Source organism: Orycteropus afer, unplaced genomic scaffold (genome assembly GCF_000298275.1).
Source record: "Orycteropus afer afer isolate SDZICR_OR568_19922 unplaced genomic scaffold, OryAfe1.0 scaffold00099, whole genome shotgun sequence".
Classification (NCBI taxonomy): Eukaryota; Metazoa; Chordata; class Mammalia; order Tubulidentata; family Orycteropodidae; genus Orycteropus; species Orycteropus afer.
In genome coordinates, this window is record NW_006921686.1 from 2,961,193 (window position 1) to 2,985,274 (window position 24,082).

Sequence of the window (24,082 nt, forward strand, 5' to 3'; positions counted from 1 at the left end):
CCATCTTCCTTCCGAGGAGTGGCTGGTGGTTTGAACCACCAGCTTTCTGGTTAGCAGTCAAGTGCTTTAGGCACTATGCTACCAGAGCTCCTTGTAAAATAATAGCTCACTTTTATTGAGCACTTCCTGTGTGTTGGGCCCTGTTTTAATTATTCTCCGTATATTAATTCTTTGACCCTAAAAATAACCCTATAGGGAGATACTATGATGGTGTAAGAATGCACGCCTCATACTCTTCCCTCCTCTGGTCTGTGCTTACTGTCACCTCCTCCAGGAGGCCTTCCCCAACCACCTATTTCCCTGTCTCATCAACCTGCTTAAATTTTTGCCTTAGCACTTACTGCAAAGTTCACGCTTGAAAGTGTGAAAGCAGTCGGATTGGCCTGAATTTGAATTGGAGTTTTGCCATTTTTGCTTGCTATGTGACCTTGGGCAAGTCACTTAACCTATCTGTGCCAAGTGATTGGCAAAGAGTGAAGGCTTGCTTGTGTGTCAGGCTGGCTAGGACAGAATGTGAGCCCCCAGAAGGCAGGGATTTTGTTTGTCTTGTTCTAAGAAGTGCTCCCGCTGCCTAGAAGAGTGCCTGGCACAGAGTATGGGCTTAAGACAAAACATTGACTGTTAGTAGCAGGTGGCAACTGGGGCACCATAGGGTTGGGACTCCCTAGGCCTGGCCACTAGGAGCGGCCCCACTATCTGCCCTTTCCTGCCACCCGCAGCCTCGGCCACCTTCGAGGACTTCCAGATCCGCCCGCACGCCCTCACGGTGCATTCCTACCGAGCGCCCGCCTTCTGCGACCACTGTGGAGAGATGCTGTTCGGCTTGGTGCGCCAAGGCCTCAAGTGTGATGGTGAGGAGCCAAGGGAAATAGGGGGCGGGGCCGGGGCAGAGCCCAGGGCCTTTAAGGTGGAGCTTAGGAGATGCTGTTTAGAGCAACAAGTAGGGCACAGTTTGAGAGAGGAGCATGGGGTTCAGTACTGCAGGGGCGGAGCATAGGAGGTGGAGCCTAGAGGGAAAAGTGAGAGCCCAGGGGCAGAGCTTGGGAGAGGAAGGGCGTGGCTAGAGGCGTGGCCAAGTAGCAGTGCTGGTGGGCGGAGCATAGGAGGTGGAGCTTGGAGGGGTGAGATAATCTGGAAGTGGGAAAGGGGTGGTGCTGGAAAACCCAAACCAAACCCACTGTCATTGGGTTTATTGCAACCCATTGGGTTTCCAAGGTGGTAAATCTTTTTGGAAGTAAATTGCCCTATCTTCCTTACGTGGAGCATTGGTGAACTACCCACCTTTTGGTTAGCAGATGCCTTAGGCACTGCACCACCAGCAATATTAGAAACCGTCTTGTTATGTGCCACTGAGTCAGACCCGACTCATAGCGACCCCTCCTTGGGTTTCCGAGGCAGTATCTCTATAGATGTAGGTTGCCCAGTGTTCGTTCTGAGGAGTGGCTGGTGGGTTTGAACCGCCAGCCTTCTGGTTAACAGTCAGATGCCTTAGGCACTGTGACACCCAAGCTCCCTCTAGTAGTAGAGGAACTCAAAAAAAAAAAAAAAAAAAAAATCATCCACTCCCTTCCAGTTAATTCCTAGCCACCCTTTAGGACAGAGTAGAACAGCACCATAGGGTTTCTAAGGCTGTAAATCTTTATGGAAGTAGACTGCCTAATCTTTCCCCCACAGAGTGGCTGATGGGTTTGAACCTCCGACCATTTTGTTTGCAGCCCCATGCTTTAACCACTATGCCACAAGAACCCCTAGAGAGACCCTGGGAGATATATATTAAGAGATTTATTGCAAGGAATTAGCTTGCATGATTGTGGGTGAGACTGAAATCAGAAGGGCAGGACATTAGGTCCTGGGCTGCTGTCCACGGGTGGAATTTCTTTATGTGGGAACCCTCAGCTGTACTCTGAAAATCCTTCAGTGGATTGGCTCTATCCTACCAGATTAACTAGGATAATCCCCTTACTTAAAGGCAACTGATAGGGACTTTTTTTTTTTTTTTTTTTACTTTTATTGTGGTGAAAACACACAAGATGTTCACCAGCATAACAACGTCCCCATTTACAGCTCAGGGACATTGATGACATTTTTCGTGTTGTACCACCAATTATTGCTATCCTTTTCCAAAATATTCTACCACCATTGGTATAAACTCAATGCCCCGAAAACAAAAGCTTCTCTTTTCTCCTTCCCTCCTACCCCCGCTAACCATTAATAATGTTTGGTATATAATTTTTTTTTTTTTTTTAAACTTATCTAAGAATTTAGCCTCCTTTCACACCCCTGGTAACCAACATAGAAAGTTTCCTTCCATGTATAAACCTTTCCTTAACTTTTATAATAGTGGACTAATGCAATATTGGCCCTTCTGTGATTAACTTTCTTCATTCAGCATAACGTCCTCCAAGTTCATCCATGTTACGCATTGTTTGGTAAATTCTGCATTATTCTTCAGTGTTGCATAGTATTCCATTGTGTGTATATACCACAGTTTGTTTATCTGTTCCTCGGTTGATGGGCACCTAGGTTGTTTCCATCTCTTTGCTGTTGTGAATAGTGCTGCGATGGACATGACTGTGTGTACTGACATGGACTTTAATCACCTCCAGAAAATACTTTCACAGCAACACCTCTGTGTGTGTTGGATTCAGTAACTAGAGACGTGAGCCTTGCCAAGCTGACAGATAAAACTGATGGTCAGAGTGCACCACTTGTCAGCTTGACACCCACACTCTGAAATCATATTTAATCTTCAAAGAAAGAGAGTAACAAGGTCATACTTCTGCCTAATAAGGCACTACTGGATGCATCTAACCCTTTCTGCAGAAGAGGAGGCAACATCCTTAGTGATGTTCACTCCTCTGATATCCTGGAACTTGAATGTAAGTAGCCCCTGACTTACATTCTGGTCTGATGACACCGTGGTAAATCAGCTCTGTTGTAAGTTGATTCTGTCGTAAAATGGTTCCATCGTAATTTTTTTCTCAATTCATTATTACTGCCTTTTATCATCAGAATCTTTATAAAGCCTAACATCAAACATTCTGAGTTAACACCTGAGATGGATAACATCAGCAAATTATGTGTCACAACATTGTATGTGGTGTGTATTACGAAGGCACTTGACTGCTAACCAGAAGGCTGGAGGTGCAAACCCACCAGCTACTCCATGGAAAGAAGACTGGGCAATATAGTTCTGTAAAGATTTACTGCCTTGGAAACCCGAAGGGGGTCTCTATGAGTCGGAAGCGACTCAATGGCAGTGAGTTTGGTTTGGTTTGGAAGATGTGCAAAGAAAAAAACAACAGACGGTCATAGTTCATCATAACTTGAATTCATTGTAAGTCAGGGGACTGACTACTAAATCACTAGCCTTGAAAAGATGAGCAGTTCAAACTCACTCAGCAACTCTGTGGGAGATAGATGTGGCAGTCTGATTCTGTAAAGATTGACAGCCTTGGAAACCCTGTGGTGCAGTTCCACTCTGTCCTCTAGGGGCGCTGTGAGTCTGAATAGACTCTGGGCAGTGGGTTTGGTTTGGGCTTTGCTTCTGTGAAGATTGACAGCCTTGGAGACCCTCTGGGGCAGTTCCACTCTGTCCTCTAGGGGCGCTGTGAGTTTGAATAGACTCCACGGCGGTGGGTGTGGTTTGGGCTTTGCTTCTGTGAAGATTGACAGCCATGGAAACCCTGTGGGGCAGTTCCACCCTGTCCTATAGCATGTCCATGAGCCGGAATCTGCTGTGGTTTCTTCTGCTGTCCATTCTTTATTCCTTTTGTCCTAAGCAAGCAGCTCAGCTGGTCCTGGTTCTTTGTCTGGTGAGGTGGCCCTAAACCTTTATTCTTGGGTCATTAGCAGTTATTCTAAGAAATGCCTTAGCAGTCCCCTGTATTCCAGACCTACAGTGAGGAAGAAAGGGTGGAGGGTCCTGGCTGGAGGGATGTGGGAGTGTTTCTGTCAATCTTGGACGGGCAAGTGGATGAGGTGGGGGCAGGGGGATGTGAGAACCTGGAGGGAGCCATGGTGGCCTTTTGCAGACCAGGGACTGAGGAGAAGTGGTTTTTCTTGGAGAGCAGAGGCTGGAAAGGAAGGGCAAGGTGGGGGCGGGGGCCCAGGTGGCCTCAGGAAAGGGAGGAGGGGAACTTGAGGGGGAGGCTGGCTCTCTAGGGAGGAGGAGATGGCCAAGAGTCTCTGGGTGTAGCGGTGTGGGCCAAGGGCGGAGCTTCAGGGCAGACGTCAGAGGCGGTGGGATGGGGAGGGAAGGGTTGCAGGGACCTGGGGGGGGGCACTATTTCCGGGACAATGAAGAAGGAGTGTGTGTGTGGGGGGGTGAGGCTACAAACCGGAAGTGGGGGCAGAGCTCTGAGAGGGGTGGGGCTTGGAGATTGGTTGATTTAAGGGGGGCAGAGTAACGTCTCATGGAAGGGCTGGGACCAGATAGCAAGGGCCTGGGAGGGGGCGAAGGCTGTTTCTTTGACAATATGGCGCCCTCTTCAGGCTGCGGGCTGAATTACCACAAGCGCTGTGCCTTCAGCATCCCCAACAACTGCAGTGGCGCCCGCAAGAGGCGCCTGTCATCCACATCTCTAACCAGTGGCCATTCGGTGCGCCTGGGCACCTCTGAGTCCCTGCCCTGCTTGGCCGATGAGCTGGTGAGAGGCTGGCTAGTGGGGCAGGTGGGTGGCTGCGGGGTGGTGTGTGTGTGGCAGGGCCCAGGCATGGGCTCAGCGCACTGACCGTGCCTCCCACTCTCGCCGCCGGGCAGAGCCGTGGCACCACTGACCTCCTGCCCCGCCGTGGCCCCTCGTCCTCCTCATCTTCCACCTTATCCTACACCGGCCGTCCCATCAAGCTGGACAAGATGCTGCTCTCCAAGGTCAAGGTGCCGCACACCTTCCTCATCCACAGCTACACGCGGCCCACGGTCTGCCAGGCCTGCAAGAAACTCCTGAAGGGTCTCTTCCGCCAGGGCCTACAGTGCAAAGGTCAGCTGGGCCCAGAGCGGGAGACCAGGCAGGGTCAGAATCTCCACTTGGACCCTTCGGACAGTGGCAGGGCTTGTGGGGGACAGAATCTGGGAAGAGGAATGCCTGTGGGTTTCTGGAGCCTTTGGGATCCTAGATTCTTAGGAGTCAGTCACTGGAACCGTGGAGTTCTAGAAAGTTCCAACTCTAGACCTTTTGCATTCTGGGCTCATAAGACACTTAGCTTGGAATTCTGAAACTAGAATCAGAACTTTAGAAACATAGGATTTAAGAACTCTGGAATCAATTCAGCAAACAGAATTACAGAATAAATGAATCTCAGAACATTAGAAATTTAGAACGATGAGAGTTGAGAATTACAGGCACCTATTGTCCTTAGGCGCCGTGTGGTTGGGTCTAACGCATAGTGACCCTGTGTACACAGAACGAAACACTGCCTGGTCCTCGACCATCCTCATAATCCCTGACGTGTTTGAGCCCATCGTTGCAAACCTTGTGCACAGTGTTTCAGGGTTCTTCATGAATTTTCCAGTAGTATATCAAGCACTCATCAATGCTGTTCATAAGGTTTTCAGTGGCCAGTTTTTTCAGAAGTAGGATTGCCCCATCCTTCTTCCCAGTCTGTCTTCATCTGAAACCTGTCCACCATAGGTGACCCTGCCGGTACTTGAAATACCAGTGGCATAGCCTCCAGCCTCACAGCAACAGACAACCAACCACAGCACAACAAAGTTAGGAGTATAGGAATAGGAGCCTAGAAGCATCCAGTTAAAGTCTTAGACAACTAGAAGCATAGAAATCTCAAACCACTGAATTCTAAATCCTGGCATCCCTAATCCCAGAACTTCGAATTATCAAGTTCTAGAATACCAAAAGTCTGAAACTCACTGCCGTCCAGTCGGATCTGACTCATAGCTACCCCTCCTTGGGTTTCAAGGCAGTATCGCTATGGAAGTAGATTGCCCAGTGTTCCTTCTGAGGTCCAGATACTAATATGGATTCCTTGCAATCACCAAATTGTTGAGCCTTAGAAGATCAGAGCTAAAGTTTAGAACTAAAGAGCCGTGGAAACCTCCACTCTTGAATTCTAGAAGCTTGGAAGATTGAGTTCTGGAGTTGAGAAATCTAGAGTCATAGAATTGTTGTTGTTAGGTGCCATCAAATTGACTCCAACTCATAGTGACCATATGTACAACAGAACGAAGACACTGCCCAGCCCGGTGCCACCCTCACAATCCTTGAGCCCATTGTTGCAGCCACTGTGTCAATCCATCTCATTGAGGGCCTTCTTCTTTTTCATTGACCCTCCACCTTACCAAGCATGACATCCTTCTCCAGGGAACGGTCCCTTCTGACAACATGACCAAAGTAGGTGAGATGAAGTCTGACCATTCTTGCTTCCAAGGAGCATTCTGGCTGCACTTCCTCCAAGACAGATTTGTTTGTCCTTCTGGCAATCCAATTACATAGAAATGGAGAATCAGTGAATTCTGCATTTTAGGTTTATAAAATCCTAAACCTTGGACATTAAGGAGTCTTCCACCTCTAGAATCACGGAATTGTATGCTCTTCAGATTCTAGAATCATAGCTGTGTTAAGTTCTAGGAAAAGAACCCATACAATTTGGGAGCCATCTAGGTCTAGAATCAGAACCTTCAAAAAATAGAGGTTTTTTAGAGCTGTAGGATCTGTACACTATACACTCCCCTAGAATGTTAGTCATCAAATTCTAAAGCAGCGTTTCTCAACTAGGGACAGTTCTGCTCCCCAGAAGACGTTGCTAATGTTTGGAGACATTTTTGCCTGTCAGACTAGGAGGATGCTACTGGCCTCCACTGGGCCAAGGCTAGGGCTGATGCTAAACATCTTGCAATGCCCAGAACAGCTCTCAACATGAAGGGGTTATCTGGACCAAAATGTTAATAGCGCCAGGGTTGAGAGAGCCTGCTGCAGAGTCTAGAATCAGTCTAGAGACAGAGTCTAGAATCATAGCACATAGAAGCCATTTCATGCCAGAAGATCAGACTCCAGAGTGAAGGAACATGCATCATTAGTTAGAATTTTAGAACCGTAGAGTCATGGGGCTTTAAGGTCACAGACTGAATCTAGTGTTCCCCCTTCGCTTCTGGGGAAACTGTGCTTCAAAGTGCAAGGTGGTGGGGACGTGACCAGAGAAAAGGCAGGCGAATTTCCTGACCCGGCAGCAAAAGCAGACCCTTCTGAGCCTGGGGTTAAGGGTCAAGATTCAACCCCTACAAGTGATCTCTCTTCCCTCTGCCACCCGTCCCCCTGTTCCCTGTCTTCCTACCAGATTGCAAGTTTAACTGTCACAAACGCTGTGCCACCCGTGTCCCTAATGACTGTCTGGGAGAGGCACTCATCAATGGAGGTGAGAACTGGGGGTCTTGAGAGGGAACGAGGGAGGAACGGGATTGGGTGAAGGCCCTTGTGACGGCCCTGCCCCCGTAGACGTGCCGATGGAGGAGGCCACCGATTTCAGCGAGGCTGACAAGAGCGCCCTCATAGATGAGTCGGATGACTCCGGAGTCATTCCCGGCTCCCACTCGGAAAATGCGCTCCACGCCAGCGAGGAGGAGGAGGGAGACGGAGACAAGGCCCAGAGGTACCACTGCCCCCTCTGATGACTCAGTGGAAACCCTTTCCCCACTGTGAGCCTCAACCTCCCCACCTCTGACTTTATTTTAGGTTTGCAAATTTTGGGGGTGCTCAGAAAACACCAACATTTTAAATTTCGGCTTTTCTCCAAATTTATGTTTTAAATGACTTTTTATGGAAGTATATTTTAATTTATGTCGTATGTCTTTTTTGGAGCTGGTCGTAGTCATTCCAAAGATATGTAGTGAAATCCCGCCCATTCCCCGTTACCCAGTTGTCCAGCCTGTCTCCCTGGAGAAAATTCACTAGAATCAGTTTCTGGGTCCTTCTAGAAGCTTCTGGTATTGCACAGTGACAGTATAAAGAGTAAGGACATGGCCTGTGGAACCAGGCTGGTGTGCAGGCCTGAGATACTAACCTCTCTGAGCTTCAGTTTCTTTATCAGTAAAAATACAGGTAGTCCCTGACTTAGCACATACAGGGCTCTATTCCAGCGAGCCCTCCTAAGTTGTTTCTGACTTTAGGTAAATACCTCTATTTTTAATTTTCATTATTATTGCCTGTTATTATTATTGTTGGGAGCTCTGGTAGCATAGTGCCTAAGGCACTTGACTGCTAACCAGAAGGCTGGTGGTTCAAACCCACCAGCCACTCCTCAGAAGGAAGGTTGGGCAATCTACTTCCGTAGTGATACTGCCTCGGCAACCCAAGGAGGGGTCACTATGAGTCAGATCTGACTCCATGGCACTGAGTTTGTATTTTTCTTTTTCCAAGAACAGTGCCTGGAAAGCTGCAAGTGTTAAGTTTCTCTCTTATCATTAATCACAGAGCACTAAAATCCTGAAAAGAAAGGAAAAAAAATATCCTTTTCTTTCAACCATTTTGGCCTCTGCTTGACCTGAATGACCTTAAAGCAGTCCGCCACCTTTCTGTGCCTCAGTCTCCCTGTCCGTGCAATGGAGAATCGAAGATATCCCCAAGGAACTGACAGGCAGTGACTCTGGAGCCCAGTGTCTTAATTTCCCCCCTAAAGAGCCCCCTCTCTCACTGTGAAAAAGTCTGGAAGCTCCGGGGAGGAGGGGCAGGGAGTGTGACAAACTTTTGCAGCTGCCCAGAGATGCTCCTTGCGGCTCCAAGCACCAGTGGTCATTTTCAGTTTTCTGCGTGTGACTTCTCGTCCCATCTCTCCCTCTCCAGCTCCCTGGGGTACATCCCTCTGATGAGGGTGGTGCAGTCCGTACGCCACACGACTCGGAAATCCAGCACCACGCTACGTGAGGGGTGGATGGTCCATTACAGCAACAAGGACACGCTGGTGAGGGCGTGGGGCGGGGCCAGGAGGGGGCGGAGCTACAGCTAGAGGAGGGCGAGGCTCCAGGGGATGGGACTGGTGGGGCGGAGCTAGAGTTGGGGTGGGCGGGGTTAGTTTGAGAGGTGTTGGACAAGTTGGGGGCGTGGAAGTGGTTAGGGTGGGCGGGGCCGTGCTGAAAGCCTAGCTAGAATTAGAGGGGTCAGTTGAAAGGGTGGGACTAGCAGGAGTTGGAGAAGAGACAAGGCTAAGGGCGAGGGGAGGGTTAGGACCAGGTGGGGGCAGGGCTAGAGTTAGGGGAGGAGGAGGGACTAAAGGAAAAGTTGAGGTTATAGGAATTGGGGCCAGGTTGGGCTGGGCCAGGCTGAAGGCCAAATTAAAGGTCCCGAAGGGTCTCGTGGCACGACGGTTAAAAGGATTCGGCTGTTAACCAAAAGGTTGGCGGTTTGAACCCACCAGCTGCCCCGTGGAAGAAGGATGTGGCAGTCTGCTTCTGTAAAGATTGACAGCCTTAGAAACCCTATGGGGCACCACTACTGTCCCACAGGGTCGCTATGAGTCAGGATTGACTGGATGGCAGGGGGTGATAAGAAAATTTAAGACCAGGGCCAGGTATGCGAAGTTGGAGGGAGAAGAGAGGAGGGGTTGTAGTATTGGGGCCAGATCTGGGCATCCTGGAGAGAGAAGTGGGGGGCAGGGCTAGGTGCAGAGAGAAAAGCTTGAAGCAAGTTGGAGGTGGAGGATTTAGGGGTGGGGCCAGGTGGCGCAGAGCTGGAGTTAGGGGAGGGGGCGGGACTAAAGGAGAGTAGGGCAGGGGTTTAGGGATTGGCGGAAGGGAGAAATGGGGCTGGACCCAGCGGGTGTGGGGCCAGGTGGGCGGAGCTAGAGTTAGGAGCGGGGGCTTCTTTGGGGGAAGGGGCGGGCTGTTCGCAGGGTCCTTCAGGCCCCTGGACACGGACACAAGCAGGCCTGAGGAACTTTTAGTCAACCCTCATCCTCCATCACCTTCTCAACAGAGGAAACGGCATTATTGGCGGCTGGACTCCAAGTGCATCACTCTCTTCCAGAACAACACGACCAACAGATACTACAAGGTGAGCCTCCGGTGCCGGCTACGCCATGCTCCCTCCTTACCCAGCCCCTCCCCTCACCCCCAGGTACTTAAGCCAAACCACTCCATGGCCGTCCTGTCAGGGGCCTGATTCCTGCTCCAGCAAATTCCTTCACCTCTCTGGGCCTCACTCACCTGTAAAATGCTTCCAGAGGGTTCTTCACCCCCTAAGGCTTTGGTGGGGACTCAGACCATTCACTTAACACAATTAGCCTGGGGCCTGCCAGGCTGTTGAGCATCCAGTGCTTAAAAGTCTATTGTTATTATTTCTTTTTAGTTACTTTATTGAGTTACTAATGTTGTTTATTACCACCTCCATTGCCACCACTGGAGCCCACCCCCTCACCCCACACAGTCTTGTTTCCCACTGGGCTGCCAGAAGAGTCATCATAAAACTCTCCAATGGCTCCCCCACTGCCCTTAGAATAAAATGCAGAGACCTCCAGGCCTTCTGGGTCTCGGAGCTCATCCCCCACCTTCTCCCTGTCCTGGTTCTCTCTGTCCCAGCCCAGCTGCCAGCCAGTAGTTTCTTGACCCCATCAAGCACCCCTGCACCTCAAGGCTTTTGCACATTCTGTTCCAGCTCCTGGAGCATGTTCCTGAGTTACCTGGGGCTGGGGGTGGGGGGCCGGGGAGTGTTCCTTCACATTCTTCCGCGGGTACCCAAACCACAGAATCCCCACCCCCACCTCTCTCTCAGCACCTGGTTTTATGGGATATGTATGGCTGTCAGTCTGTCTCTGCCTTTCCTTCCTTCCCTTCCACGGCCGGTCCTTTCTTTTCCCTCTTCCTGTTCTGGCTCCCTAGTGCTGCTGTGACAGGAATATACCACCAATGGGACGGCCTTAACACACAGGAGTTTATTCTTAAACTTTGGAGGCTTTAAGTCCAAGTCCAAGTGCAAAGTGCCAGGCTCTAGGGGCTGGGTGAAAGCCCTTCAACCTTGGGGTCCAGTTCTGCCTCCTGCTCCCGGCCCACTGCAGCTAGAGGCGTTTCTTCACTCAGCTGCTGGCTGCTGAGGCTGAGAAGCCCAAGGTTGACAAGTCAAAAGGCACAGTCCTGATGTTATCAAACCACAGAGCAGGCCATTAACTTAAGTCAATTGTAAGTCCCAGGGTTGGCAGAACATAGCAGGCTACTGAGCAACGACACGGCTACATGCAGGGTCCAAGCGTGCCATAGGCTAGAGACCATTCCCAAGGCTTCTCCTTAAATACAGGAAGCAGACCACAGCCCAAAGGCAGCTCCTCAGCTGCTTGTGGTAGAGCCCACTATGGAGTTGATTGCCAGACTCATCATGGGGAATAACTACCACCAGCTGCCCAGCCACTCAGCCAGGCCCAGCCAAGCTGACGCACAAACATAACCACCGCAGTTTCCATTCATCTCTCCCTTCTTGTCTTCCTCCCCCCCCTTTCTTCTCTCTCACTTTTCTGTCTTTTTCTTCCCTTTCCTCGTCCTATTTTCTTTCTTTCACTCCTTTTTAGAGCGTGGCCTTTTCTCTTCCCCCAATCCCTCCCAGACTTCGCTTGGTCTCTCTTCCACCTTCCACACACAGCCAGAGGGACCTACCCTCCTCTGCTTAAAACCCTTCTTTAGCTCCCCAGGGCCTCGGGGAAGCCCAGGCCCCTCCCTGTGGTCCATGAGCCCCTTCAAGGCTGGGCCCTAGTCTTCTTTCCTTCATGAGTTCATCAGACATTTATTGAGCTCCGACTGTGTGCCGGGCACGTCCCGGTGATGGCAATGTGGCATGAAGACAACAGGCCTCCCCCACCTCAGGGGTGCACCTGGTGTACCCCCCACTCCTTACCATCCCACTGTGCCCTCTGACCTCTCAGGCCTCTGCTTTAATGTCACGTTGCCAGGACACCTTTCCTGACCACCCTGTGCCATCCAGGCCCTTCCCCGTTGCAAATGGATCCTGTCTGCTCTTGTGATTTAGGGTGTGTGTGTGTGGAAGCCCCAGGTCTGCCTGGTGCCCTCACCTGTGTTGGCTCCGTGCCCTGCCAGGAGATCCCACTGTCGGAAATCCTCGCCATGGAGCCAGCCCAGAACTTCAGCCTCGTGCCACCGGGCACCAACCCACACTGCTTCGAAATCGTCACTGCCAATGCCACCTACTTTGTGGGCGAGACGCCTGGCGGGGCCCCTGGGGGGCCGAGCGGGCAAGGAGCTGAGGCAGCCCGGGGCTGGGAGATGGCCATCCGCCAGGCCCTGATGCCCATCACCGTCCAGGATGTGCCCAGTGCCCAAGGCCACACACCCCACAGTGAGTCTCACCCCCAGGTCCTTTCTGGGGGCACTGGGAGGGCCAGTGATGAACATGGCTTCTGGAGTCAGCGGAACTGGGTCACGTCTGCGTTAGGCTCCTGACCTACTGGGTGGCTGTAGGCTTGTCACTTGTCCTCTCCCAAGTCTTTCAAGTGGTGACTTATTTTTATTTTATTTATTTATTTTTTAATTTAAAAAATTGTTGAGAGCGTATACACAGAGAGCGTACACTGGTTCAACAGTGTCACATGTATATTTCAGTGACTCTGGTCACGGCCTTCTGTTACCTCCTTTTCCATACTGTCTTCCCCACTGACATACATCACTGGTGAGAGGCACGTTTTAATTCATACATTTTCTGAGTGCCTCCTCTGTAGAGACTGGGTGGTAACCTAGACAGCCCTGGCCTTGTCCCCCAGGGCTCATACTCCAGTAAGAGAGAGACCAGTGCTAGTCAGTGACCAACCAGAGCGGGCAGAGCTGGGCCAGGGAACTCAGGCCAGCTCCACCCCAACTCTAGGTCCGCCCCTGCCTGGCCCCGCCCCAGCTGAGCCTCCACCTAGCCCCATCCCTTAAACCCCAACCGCCTTCCAACTTTGGTCCCGCGCCCCCCAATCTAGCTCTGCCCCTGCCTGGTCCCGCCTCAGGTGGGCCCAGCCTCACCTTCACCTAGCCCCGTTTCCTGAACCCCAACCTCCCTCTGTTTTATCTCCCACCCACCTCCTCTAACTTGCCCCACCTGGGCCTCCCCTGTGATACCCACAACCCCACCCCCGACCAATGTTAGGTCTACTTCCAGCCTGTTTACTGCCCTCTTTGCCCCTGGCCCTGCCTCGCCCCACTTCCAGGGTGCCCAGCTTTGGCCCCATTACTGCGTCCCCTCCCCTCCCCTCCCCTCCGCTCAGCTTCATCACACCTACCCCTGCTCTCATATCCCCTTCCATTCCCTCTAATTTGGCCTCCAGCCTGGCCCAGCCCAACCTGGCCCATCCCCTGAACCTCAACTCTCTTCTGCCTTTAGTCCCGCCCCCTCCCCTAACTCTATCTCCGCCCCCACCTGGCCCCACCCCTATTCCTTCTCTGGAATTTTAGGTCTGTCTCCAGCCTGCCTTTCTCCTCCCCTCTTCCTGAAGAGAGCCAGATAGTGTCTTCTTCCAGCACAGGAGTCCCGGAGGACTTCCTGGAGGAGGTGATCTCTGATCTGGGAGCTGGAGGGTGAGGAGGGGAAAATACACGGAGAACCACTTCAGGCAGAGGCAAAGCGTGATCAAGAGAGGACCAGCTTCCTCCCCTCTGGGGCTCGCGAGCCAACATGGGTGATAGATGTTAGTCAGAGCTTCCTATAAAAAGGACAAGCAGGAGATAGAACGTTTTTATAGCGTCCTCTCATGTGGCCCCAGGGTGACAGGTGAGCTGAGACTGATTGATGAGGATGGTTGAGGCGAGTCCAGAGTGAGGGAAAGGGCATTCCCGACAGAGGGAGCCGCAGGTGCAAAGGCTGGGAGGTTGGCGAGAACATAACAGAGACCAGTGTGTGGGAACGTGCAGTGAGCCGATAAGGGGCCTGACCATGTCTGTTAGGCCGCTTAAGGCACTTGGGCTGCTTCTCAAGGGCACTGGGGAGCCATGGCAGGACTGTGAGCAGAAGAGGAGCAGGTTTGTGCTTCAGTAGCTCCCTCTGGCTTCCGTTCGGAGAGTGAAAGAAGGGAGCAGCGCAGGGGCTGGGAGACCAGCAAGGCGGTCAAGGCAGGACCAGCCTGTGGGGACGGGGAGGGGGAAGAAGGGAGAGACATTCAAATGGCAGAAGGGTCTGCACTTAGGAAATCTCTGGTTGCTTGGGCTGGTTGTGGGAGCAAGTTCGGGGGAGGATGCTGAGTCAGTTTGGACTTGGCTCTCGAGCCCCAGGGTCCTGCTCCGTCCAGTGGGCCCAGCATGCGTCTCTTGCTGCTAAGGCACTCAGTGAAATAATACATGACGTCACTTCTTGAACCCTTGCGACAGTTCACCTAGTGCTCCCGATGCCCCTGTCTGGGCCATTTGATCATTCCCTGGCCTTTTATTATTCCCACTGTCCAGATGAGGAAACTGATGTTCACAGTGCATAAGTCCCTGGCCTGAAAGTCCCGCATTATGTCACCCAGCTGCGAAGCCGGGTGGTCTGGCTCCCAGGGCTGCCTCTGGAGTCATGGGGGAGCACGGTGAGCCCGACCTCTCACCTGCGCCTCTCCCCTCTCCCCAGGACAAGCTTCTCTGAGCATCTCTGTGTCCAACAGTCAGATCCAGGAGAATGTGGTGAGACCCCTGCCCACACCCCATGGACCCAAGATGCCACACAACTTCCCCCAGCCCTCCCTAGTCTCCTTGACCCCTTCCCTATCTCCTTGACCTCTCCCCATCTCCTCGACCCCTCCCCTATCTCCATATGCACCCTGACCCTCCTGTCCCCACCCCCCAGGACATCGCTACGGTTTACCAGATCTTCCCAGACGAGGTGCTGGGTTCCGGGCAGTTTGGAGTGGTCTATGGAGGTAGGAACTAAGACCTCCTAGGAGCAGACCCAGAGAGGGCCCAGGGGCGGGAAAAGCTGTTCAGAGCTCCAGAGTTTTCGTATTGATTGGCCACATGCTCACATCTCCTGTTCTGATTGGCTTAGACATCATCCCTAGGTGGTGCAAACCGTTGAGCACTCGGCTGCTGGCTGAAAGGTTTGTGGTTCGAGTCCACCCAGTGTCACCTCAGAAGAAAGAGCTAGCAGTCTGCTTCCAGAAAGTCAGCCATTGCCAACCCCGTGGAGCACGGTTCTGCTCTGACACATGGAACCACCCTGGGCGGGCAAACCACCTGGTTTAAAAAAAGGGGGACCAGGTTAACTGGTCTGACAGAGCCTGGTGGAACCCCTGAGACTATGGGCCCTAGCTGCCCTTCAGGTCTGGAATTGAACCCACACCTGTGGCTTCCAGCCAAACAAAAGGCAGGCATATGAGCTGAACATTTACCTGAGGTAGATACACTCCTTGGAGAGAACAATCATGGGAGAAACAAGGGCTGTGTATGCACAGGGAGACAGCTCAGGGGGCAGGAGTGCATGGAGGGATGGACACAGGGGAGAGGTGACTATTGGGAGGAAGTGGGAGGGGAGCTGTTGCATTGGGGTAAATTGTGGTCAATGTCATGAGACAATGTGTGTGTGAACTGCTGTATGGAAAGTGAATTTGCTCTGTAAACTTTCACCCAAATCACAATTTAAAAAAAAACAACACCTGGTTTAGAAGCTAGATCTTGGTCAGGTGGTGGCAGGATCGCCTTTTCTCATTGGAAAAACCAATATGCTTTTCTCTTGTTATTAATGGAAAAAAAACAAACCAAACCCACTGCCATTGAGTCATTTCTGGCTCATGGGGACCCCCAGAGGGTTTCCAAGGCTGTAAATCTTCATAGAAGCAGACTGCCTCCTGTTTCTCCCAAAGAGTAGCTGGTGGGTTCGAACTGCTAACCTTTTGATTAGCAGCCCAGTGCCTTAACCACCATGCCACCAGAGAGCCTTATCTTGTTAATAGGGAGGGGGTTAAATACTGTACTCTTAATTGGCCACAGGGGTCAATCCTCGATTCTGATTGGTTCTCAGTCTTCCCTTGTGTCATCTTTAATTCCTGGGCTCCCATGTTCCTTGTGAATTTCCTGGGGGGCCCCCAAAGCCACCTTGATGTCCTTCGACCCACCTTTGCCCAACTCTGGCTGTGTCTCTGTAGGAGGGGGCTGTTGGGGGTGCTTCTTACAGGATTAGGAAGGTCATCTCCTATCTCCCCTACCTTCTGCCCAGGAAAGCACCGGAAGACAGGCCGGGACGTGGCAGTAAAGGTCATCGACAAACTGCGTTTTCCCACCAAGCAGGAGAGCCAGCTCAGGAACGAGGTGGCCATTCTGCAGGTGACCACCGGGGTCTGTCCCCTAGGTCTGCCCTAACCCAGGAAAGGGTCCTCCCTTCCCACTTCCTTCACAGGGCAATCAACCCAGCCTGAGGGTAATCAGGGAAGGCTTCCTGGAGGAGGCAGTATGCATGTTGAGACTAAAGGGGAGGAGAAAGTGTTCTGAGCAGAGGAACCAGCCTGTGCAAAGGTCTGGAGGTGAGAGGGACCGTGAGGTTCTCTAGGAGTTCAGGGAGGTGATGGGAGATGACAGGGAGAAGGGTAGGGCGGGACCACGTGGGCTTTCTCCAAGGGCGCTGGGGAGCCATAGAGGGATTTTGAGCAAAGGAGAATCAGATCAGGTGTTTGTGTTAGAAAGATCTCTCTAGCTGCCTCCTGGAGTATAGATGGAAGGGGCAGGACTTGAGCCTGGAGCCCAGGGAGAGACTAGTCCAGGGCAAGGCCAGGGCTGGAGGAACAGGGACACAGGTTTAAAAGACACAGATGTACCAGGCTCCTCTCCACTTCTACAGGCTTCCCCTCCCTCCAAAAATGTCCTGATGCAGAAGTCCGACGGCCACCCCCATGGCACAGGGAGAGTGGTCAGTCCCAGACTGTGGTCTGTGGGGAGCCCCTTCCCCTCCTCCAGTACCACCCCGAGAGAAGGAGCCTCCAGGGATACCCTCCTTGTTGGTCCTCCACCTGCCCCCATGCTGGCCCTCAGGGTCTGAGTTTGTGGGCCTCCTGGGTCCTAACCACCACCCACCCTGCCCCCCAGAGCCTACGGCATCCTGGGATCGTGAACCTGGAGTGCATGTTCGAGACGCCTGAGAAGGTGTTTGTGGTGATGGAGAAACTGCATGGGGACATGTTGGAGATGATCCTGTCCAGCGAGAAGGGGCGGCTGCCTGAGCGCCTCACCAAGTTCCTCATCACACAGGTGCGCCCCTGCCCACTGCCTCCCTCCTCCCTGGCGCTCTGTCCCCGACCCCTTCCCCCTCCAGCAGGCACCCCCTCAACGGCAGGCAGACACTGGGTGGGAATCTGATCGACAGTTGATAAAAAAAATAACAACCAAGTCACGAGACTGATAGGAAAAACAACAAGAGTACTAACAGCAATAATGGAAGAAATAACAATAATAGAAAAAAGTAGGATGAACATTAAGAGTAATAATAGGCTGTAGCCCTGGTGGCACAATGGTTAAGGACTCAGCTGCTAATCAAAAGGTTGATGGTTCAAACCCATTCAGCAGCTCCAAATGAGAAGGACCTGGCTGTCCACTCCCATGACGATGGCAGCTGAGAAAACGCTATGGGGCAGTTCTGCCCTGTCACGCGGGGTTGCTACGAGTTGGACTCCCCTGGCAGCAACATTAGCAGTAATAATGGAAAGATAAAGTGATAATTATAACAACAGAAAAATAACAGAGTAATGATAACAGAAAAATAATACAAATAGAAAATAGTAAGACAGTAAAACCCATGGCCATCAAGCCAACTGACTCAGGGCAACCCCACGTGTGTCAGAGCAGACCTGTGCGCCAGAAAGTTTTCAGTGGCTGAGTTTTTAGAAGTAGATTGCCACACCTTCCTTCTGAAACACTTCTGGGTGGACTCGGACCACCGACTTTATGGTTAACAGCCAAGAGCATTAATGTGTGCACCACCCAGGGACTACGGAACATAATAATTAAAAAACAGCAGTGTTGGTGGTCGTGGTGGGTGCTGTCAAGTCCGACTCACATCAGCCTCCTGTGACAGAGTGGCACTGCCCTTTCCAAGGCTGTTAATCTTTATAGAAGCAGAACCCAGACCAAACCCTCTGCAGGGGAGTTCATTCTGACTCACAGCGCCCCTAGAGGACAGCGTGGAACTGCACCACAGGGTTTCTTAGGCTGTCAATCTTTACAGAAACAAAGCCCTAACCACACCCACTGCCATGGAGTAGATTCTGACTCACAGCGCCCCTAGAGGACAGAGTGGAACTGCACCACAAAGTTTCCAAGGCTGTCAGTCTTTACTGAGGCAAAGCCTAAACCAGACTTTGTGCAGGGGAGTCAGTTCTGACTCACAGCGCCCCTGGATGCAAATTCCCCAGTTGCTGGACATGAATAGCATCCAGGCATTATTTATTTATTTATTTATTTAAAAAATTTTTTTGTGTGATTTGGGTCAAAGTTTACATAGCAAATTCATTTTCCAGACAGCAGGTCATACACATTTTGTTTCATGACTTTGACTGCAATTCCCTACAATGGAACAGCTCTCTTCCCACTTCCTCCCTGTAGTTACCTCTTCCATCTGTGCCAGGCACTGTTCTAACTCACTGATCTTCACAGCAGTCAGTGTGGCATGTGCCCTTAGTATCTCCCCTTTACAGTTGGAGAAACTGAGACTCAAGAGGCACTCAGTAATTTGCCCCAGGTTGCAAGGCGGGTGGGGTTGGACCCACTGTCAGTGCTTTTAACCAGTCCTCCTCCTCCTCGCTACTGACTTGGTTAAGTTCTAAAGACCAGGTCGTTATACAAAATCTGCATTATGTGCAAAAAAAGGAGAATGACACATCAACACAAAACTGCCCAGTTACGTGTCACATGACTGCCAGATTACATCATTACATAACTGCCATGTCCCATCATCACGTAACTGCCAAACCACTGAGAATCGTGGCCCAGCCAAATTAACACCTAACCTTAACCTTCACAGCCAATTCACTCTTGCTTGCCCCTGGGCAGTCTTTACTGCCAGAGGTATGTGCAGATAGTTGGCCTTTTTGCTGTTGTGAATGCAAAATATCAGATAATGAGATAGTTGATAAATGAGGAAAAGATGTAATGCTAAACCTGTTTGTGTTTCACTCAGCCTTTCTGCTTTCTGTGTGCGTGTGCATGTGTGTGTGCGTGCATTGTGATTGGGGACAGAGACCCCAATAGGGGTGTGCTATCACTGCTATTGTTCTGCCCTTCCTTTCTTCATGTTAACAATGATCTGGGAGGCTGTCCCACTTGCATACACTGTTAGCAGATCGCCTCTTCTTCTGAATTGTCTTCTTTAGTAGATTTCACCAAATTCCCAGTTGCTGGACATGTGGGTCTTTTTCGTTTTGCTACCATTGCAGACAACATCCTGTGATCATCCATCTACAAACATTGTGCTCTGGTGGGAGAATTCCAAAGCAGTTGACTCCTGAGTCTGGGAAAATGTGCTTTAAAATGTTTCAAAGATGTGCCTTTATTCTGTAAATCCTTTTTGATTTTGGCTCCCACCAGTTGGGCACGGGCGTTCCTGTTTTCTCACTCCTCACCAACACTTGATAAAAGTAGCTCTTGTTGGAGAAAATGATGCCTTCTTGTGATTTTATTTCTGTTTTAAAATGATGGATGTGGTTGGCCATATTTTCATATGCTTATTGGCCGTTGGAGGAGCCCTGGTAGCATAGTGCCTAAGGCACTTGACTGCTAACCAGAAGACTAGTGGTTCAAACCCACCAGCCACTCCTCGGAAGGAAGATTGGGGCAATCTACTTCCATAGTGATACTGTCTCGGAAACCCAAGGAGGGGCGCTATGAGTCGGGTCTGACTCGACGGCACATAACAGCAACATTGGCCGTTGGAATTTCATTTTTAATCACCTTTGTTTTGTATGCCCTTTGTGCATTTTACAACTGGAGCATTCTCTTTTGGCTATTGAATTATAAGAGCTCTTTGTATATGAAAGACCTTAGATCCTGTCATTGGGTTGTTCAATTTTTTTTTCTTCCCAGCATTTGTTTGCTTCTTTACTTTGTTTATGGATTTTTTTGCTACACAGGGTTTAACTTTTACAATGTTAAGTATAAAAGTTACACCTTTCATGCCTTTCTGGGTTTTGTATCCTGGCAAGAAAGATTTTCCCATCTGACTGATACTTCACCTTATTCTGCAAAATCTCTGTTGGTTTTAAAAGTCCCCTGGACTGTGCTTCCTTAACCCAGGCCCAGCATCCTCATGCTCCCAATCAGTGTGCCCGTCTTTGTCAGCCTGGCTTACAGGATGGAGGCAGGGTCACCCAGTGGAGCGAGGGGCTGATCCCCTTCAGCATTCGAAACAGCTTCTCTTTCTGATCTCTCTCTCTTCTGTGTTTGCCTGTTCTGTTGTCCTCTCTCTGTCTCTCTCTCTCTGCAGATTTCTGCTGTCCAAGCTCTTGGTTGCCCCAGCCCCAAGCCCCGTGCTAAGCCCTTTACCTCACGGTCTTGTGTAGGCCTCACAGCCAGCCTGTGAGGTAGGTATCGCCGCTGACACCCACTGTGCTGTCCCACTCTCTGGCTTGACATCACCCAGCTACGTAGCAGTCTGACCGAGATTCGAACCTGGGTAGATCTGGTCTCCAGACCATCCCCTTGGTTCACCGTGTTAACTGGGGACAAAAGACCAAATCAACAAACAGAGTCTCTGGAGATGGTGACATACCCGTGGCACTCGGTCTCCCCATCTGTGGAATGAGGAGCCGGCACAACGCATCATTACAAACCTTCGCCAATGAAAAGAGTGAGGATACGCACATACATTTAAACTCAGAGACCCAGATTGGAATTGCATGCTTACCTCACTCTCCGCTTCTAATGTATTCGATATCTCTCACTGGAATTACACAGACTCAAGGAAAATCATGATTGCCATAGATACGTGGTTACAAATGGCAACCTTTTTTTTTTTTTTTCTCTGTCTGTGTCTTTTGTTTTTTAATTAGCTTCACCTTGCTATCGTGGAACGTTCTTGAATTAATAAATGCAGCCAGAACAGTTGCCATGGAGTCGATTCCAACTCTTGACGACCCACTATGTGTCCGAGGAGAACTGTGCTCCACGGGGTTGTCAGTGGTTGATGGGTCAGAAGGTGATCCCCAGACCTTGCTGGGTGGACTCGAACCTTCAACCTTGGGGTTAGCAGCCAGGGGTGTTAGGCATTTGCACCACCCAGGACTCCAGCAGATACAGCAGGAGAAGCTTTCCTGAGACACGCCTGAAAATGTGTTCACGCAGAGGCTATGACAAAAATAATAACCACAGCCATCGCCGAGAACAACAACAACTAACGGACAGTGTTTGCACTGCACCAGACACTGTGCTCCAGACTTTTGCAGGAATGGACTCATGGAGACACGACAGTGACCCCTGGAGGTGGGGACTGGTACTGCTCCCATGGTGCGAATGAAACTGACACCCAGAGGGCTGTGAAATGTGGAAGCTACATTTTCCACAGGAGCAGCCTGGCCCTGGAGTCCTCACCTCTGCCGCGCCCCTTCCCTCCCCCCCAAAAAAAACTTTACATTCGGGATATAATTCAGATCTTATTTGTATATGTGTTGTTTTGTATCGTTGTTGTTGTTATGTGCGGTCGATTCAGCCCCGACTCACAGCGACCCCTCCTAGGCGGTATCACTACAGAAGTAGATTGACCAACCCTCCTTCCGAGGAGTGGCTGGTGGGTTTGAACCGCCAGCCTCCTGGTTAGTAGTCAAGTGCCTTAGGCACTAGGCTACCGGAGCTCCCGTTGTTTTGTATTACAGATCTTTAAAAGTTTAAAAGTATGTTTTTAAAAATACGACTCATACACTCACTCAGCAGCATGTCCTGAAAGCCCCTACTCTGTCGATAGCTTGTTTTCATCAGCAGCGTGTCACGTGCTAGAGGGTCTCTGAGATCTTCCCAGCCCGACTGCTGCAGTTCAGCCTTTCTAGAAATTCCCATCCAAGTCCTAACATCTCAGTGTAAATGGTTCTCATTCTCCAGTGCTCTCCTGGCCCCGCCTGTGCCCCCATGGGGTATCTTTAGGGTTGCAGAGAAGAGCTTAGATGGGGCGTGGGGTCTGGCTGCTGAAGGTGGGATCTAGGGCAGGCACTTTTCTCACTGGCCCCATCTCCTCCTCTCAGATCCTGGTGGCTCTGCGACACCTGCACTTCAAGAACATCGTCCACTGTGACCTGAAGCCAGAAAACGTGTTACTGGCATCAGCCGACCCGTTTCCCCAGGTCAGTTCCGTCCTCTCCTTGCTTTGGGAATTCCAAGCAGCACTGGGGGTGGTTGAGGAGCGTATTAAGATGTAGGTTCATGTGTCATCCTTGAACCAAACACAGGCCGACCTTGGAGATACAGCAGGTGTGGGACTGCCAAAGGGGCAGGGAGGCCACATCTTCTGACCTCCTGTAACCCCACAAGAGGAAGACAGAATCACCATCAGCAGCCCAAGGCTTATCCCTGCGAGGCCAGACATGCTGCCTCCCTCCAGTCCTTTCACCAACCCTGACACCAGCCATTTCTCCCACAGCACCCACCACCTCTCTGCTGGGTTCGATAATTCACTGCTGTGGCCACACAGAACTCACAGATTATGGGGTTTATTAGGGAAGCAACAGGCTGCAATTCAAGTTCAGGAACATGTTCAGTCTCTCTCAGCCCACTGTCTCTCAGCCAACAGTCTCTCTCCCAGGATCGCATCTTTTGGTGTTTCTTTCCCAGCAGTGCATGTCTCTCGCGTCTCTTTCTCAGCACATGTCTCTTGCGTCTCCCAGCTGGAAGTGAGAGACTCCTTCTGCCTCCGGGAGGGCTCCCTTTGAGCCTGGCAGAGTGGCCAAACTAACCAGTCCCAACATCAGAATTCTATACACCTGAGAGACAGAACTTCCCAGAAAATTACTAGGTGCTGCTCCCAACCGAAATACACCCCAGGTGGATAACTTTAACAATCAGCAGCTACTCAGTTACTCAGAGCAAATTCCACCATGGAGTTTATAGACTTTCACTTAGAAAACCCACACTATGTAATTTACTAGGCGCTCTGGTAGCATAGTGCCTAAGGCACTTGACTGCTAATCAGAAGGCTGGCAGTTCAAACCCACCAGCCACTCCTCGGAAGGAAGGTTGGGCAATCCTACTTCCGTAGTGATACTGCCTCGGAAACCCAAGGAGGGGTTGCTATGGGTCGGGGTCGACTCGACGGCACATAACAACAACAACAACATGTAATTTACTACACCACAGGGTCCAAACCACTACACTATGGTGAATAGCCCAACAAAGCAAGTCACACATTTTTTGTTTGTTTGTTTCACGACGCACAGAAAAGTTATGTTTGCACTATTTGGTAGTCTCTTAAGTGTGCTCGGAAGGTTGGGCAATCTACTTCCGTAGTGATACTGCCTCGGAAACCCAAGGAGGGGTCGCTATGAGTCGGTCCTACTCGATGGCACACAACAACAACAACTCAAGTGTGCAGTAGCAACATGAAGCTTGCCATATTGCGCGAATGACCAAAATGGGGCACAGAGACACAGAGTGAGCATGTGCTGTTGGAAAAACGGTGCTGACATGCTTGCCACAAACCTTTGGTTTCTGTCATATGCAGTAAGGCAAAGCACAGTAAAACGGAGGTCTGCCTCTACTAGTTTAGCCTAATGAGAAAAGAATGTCTGCATTAACCATTATGCTCTTTCAAAGAGTTAGCTGTTTAGCTACACGTGATTAAGTGGGCACTGGTAACTCTATTTAAAGGATGGATGAGAAGCTTAAGGGTCAGTGAAGAAAAGTAGGTTCAGCTGCTGCAACAAAGGTCCAGGGTAACGGTGGCTTCAGTAAACTGGAAGGCTGTTTCTTCCTCACACAAGAGTTCAGCATAAGCATTCGGGAGCTGAAAAAGCCATTGCGTGGTGCTGTAGACCCTGCGTCCTGCTACATTGTTGTTCTGCCCTCTTTATGGTGGTACTGGGTCCACACGGTTCATGACAGTTCCCTGTTATGTCTGCTTTCCAGCGAGGGAAGATGAACTAGAAGACGTGGTGTACATAGCATATCTCATTGGCCAGAACTTGGTCACGTGGCCATGCCTGGCTGCAAGGGAGGCTGGGAAAT

At 50.8% G+C, this 24,082-nt stretch overlaps 1 protein-coding gene across 1 annotated transcript in view; it reads left to right on the plus strand.

Annotated features, from left to right (window-relative positions):
• The window catches only part of PRKD2 (protein kinase D2), a 36,834-nt gene that overhangs the window by 6,729 nt on the left and 6,023 nt on the right, over nt 1–24,082 (plus strand). Inside the window, exons 3-15 of the mRNA XM_007942887.1 lie at nt 720–851; nt 4,495–4,649; nt 4,763–4,982; nt 7,294–7,371; nt 7,452–7,605; nt 8,796–8,913; nt 9,924–10,001; nt 12,029–12,287; nt 14,529–14,581; nt 14,745–14,817; nt 16,110–16,216; nt 16,973–17,134; nt 22,108–22,206. Of these exons, the coding sequence (XP_007941078.1) occupies nt 720–851; nt 4,495–4,649; nt 4,763–4,982; nt 7,294–7,371; nt 7,452–7,605; nt 8,796–8,913; nt 9,924–10,001; nt 12,029–12,287; nt 14,529–14,581; nt 14,745–14,817; nt 16,110–16,216; nt 16,973–17,134; nt 22,108–22,206 (1,688 nt within the window). The remainder of the gene's footprint in view (nt 1–719; nt 852–4,494; nt 4,650–4,762; nt 4,983–7,293; nt 7,372–7,451; nt 7,606–8,795; nt 8,914–9,923; nt 10,002–12,028; nt 12,288–14,528; nt 14,582–14,744; nt 14,818–16,109; nt 16,217–16,972; nt 17,135–22,107; nt 22,207–24,082) is intronic.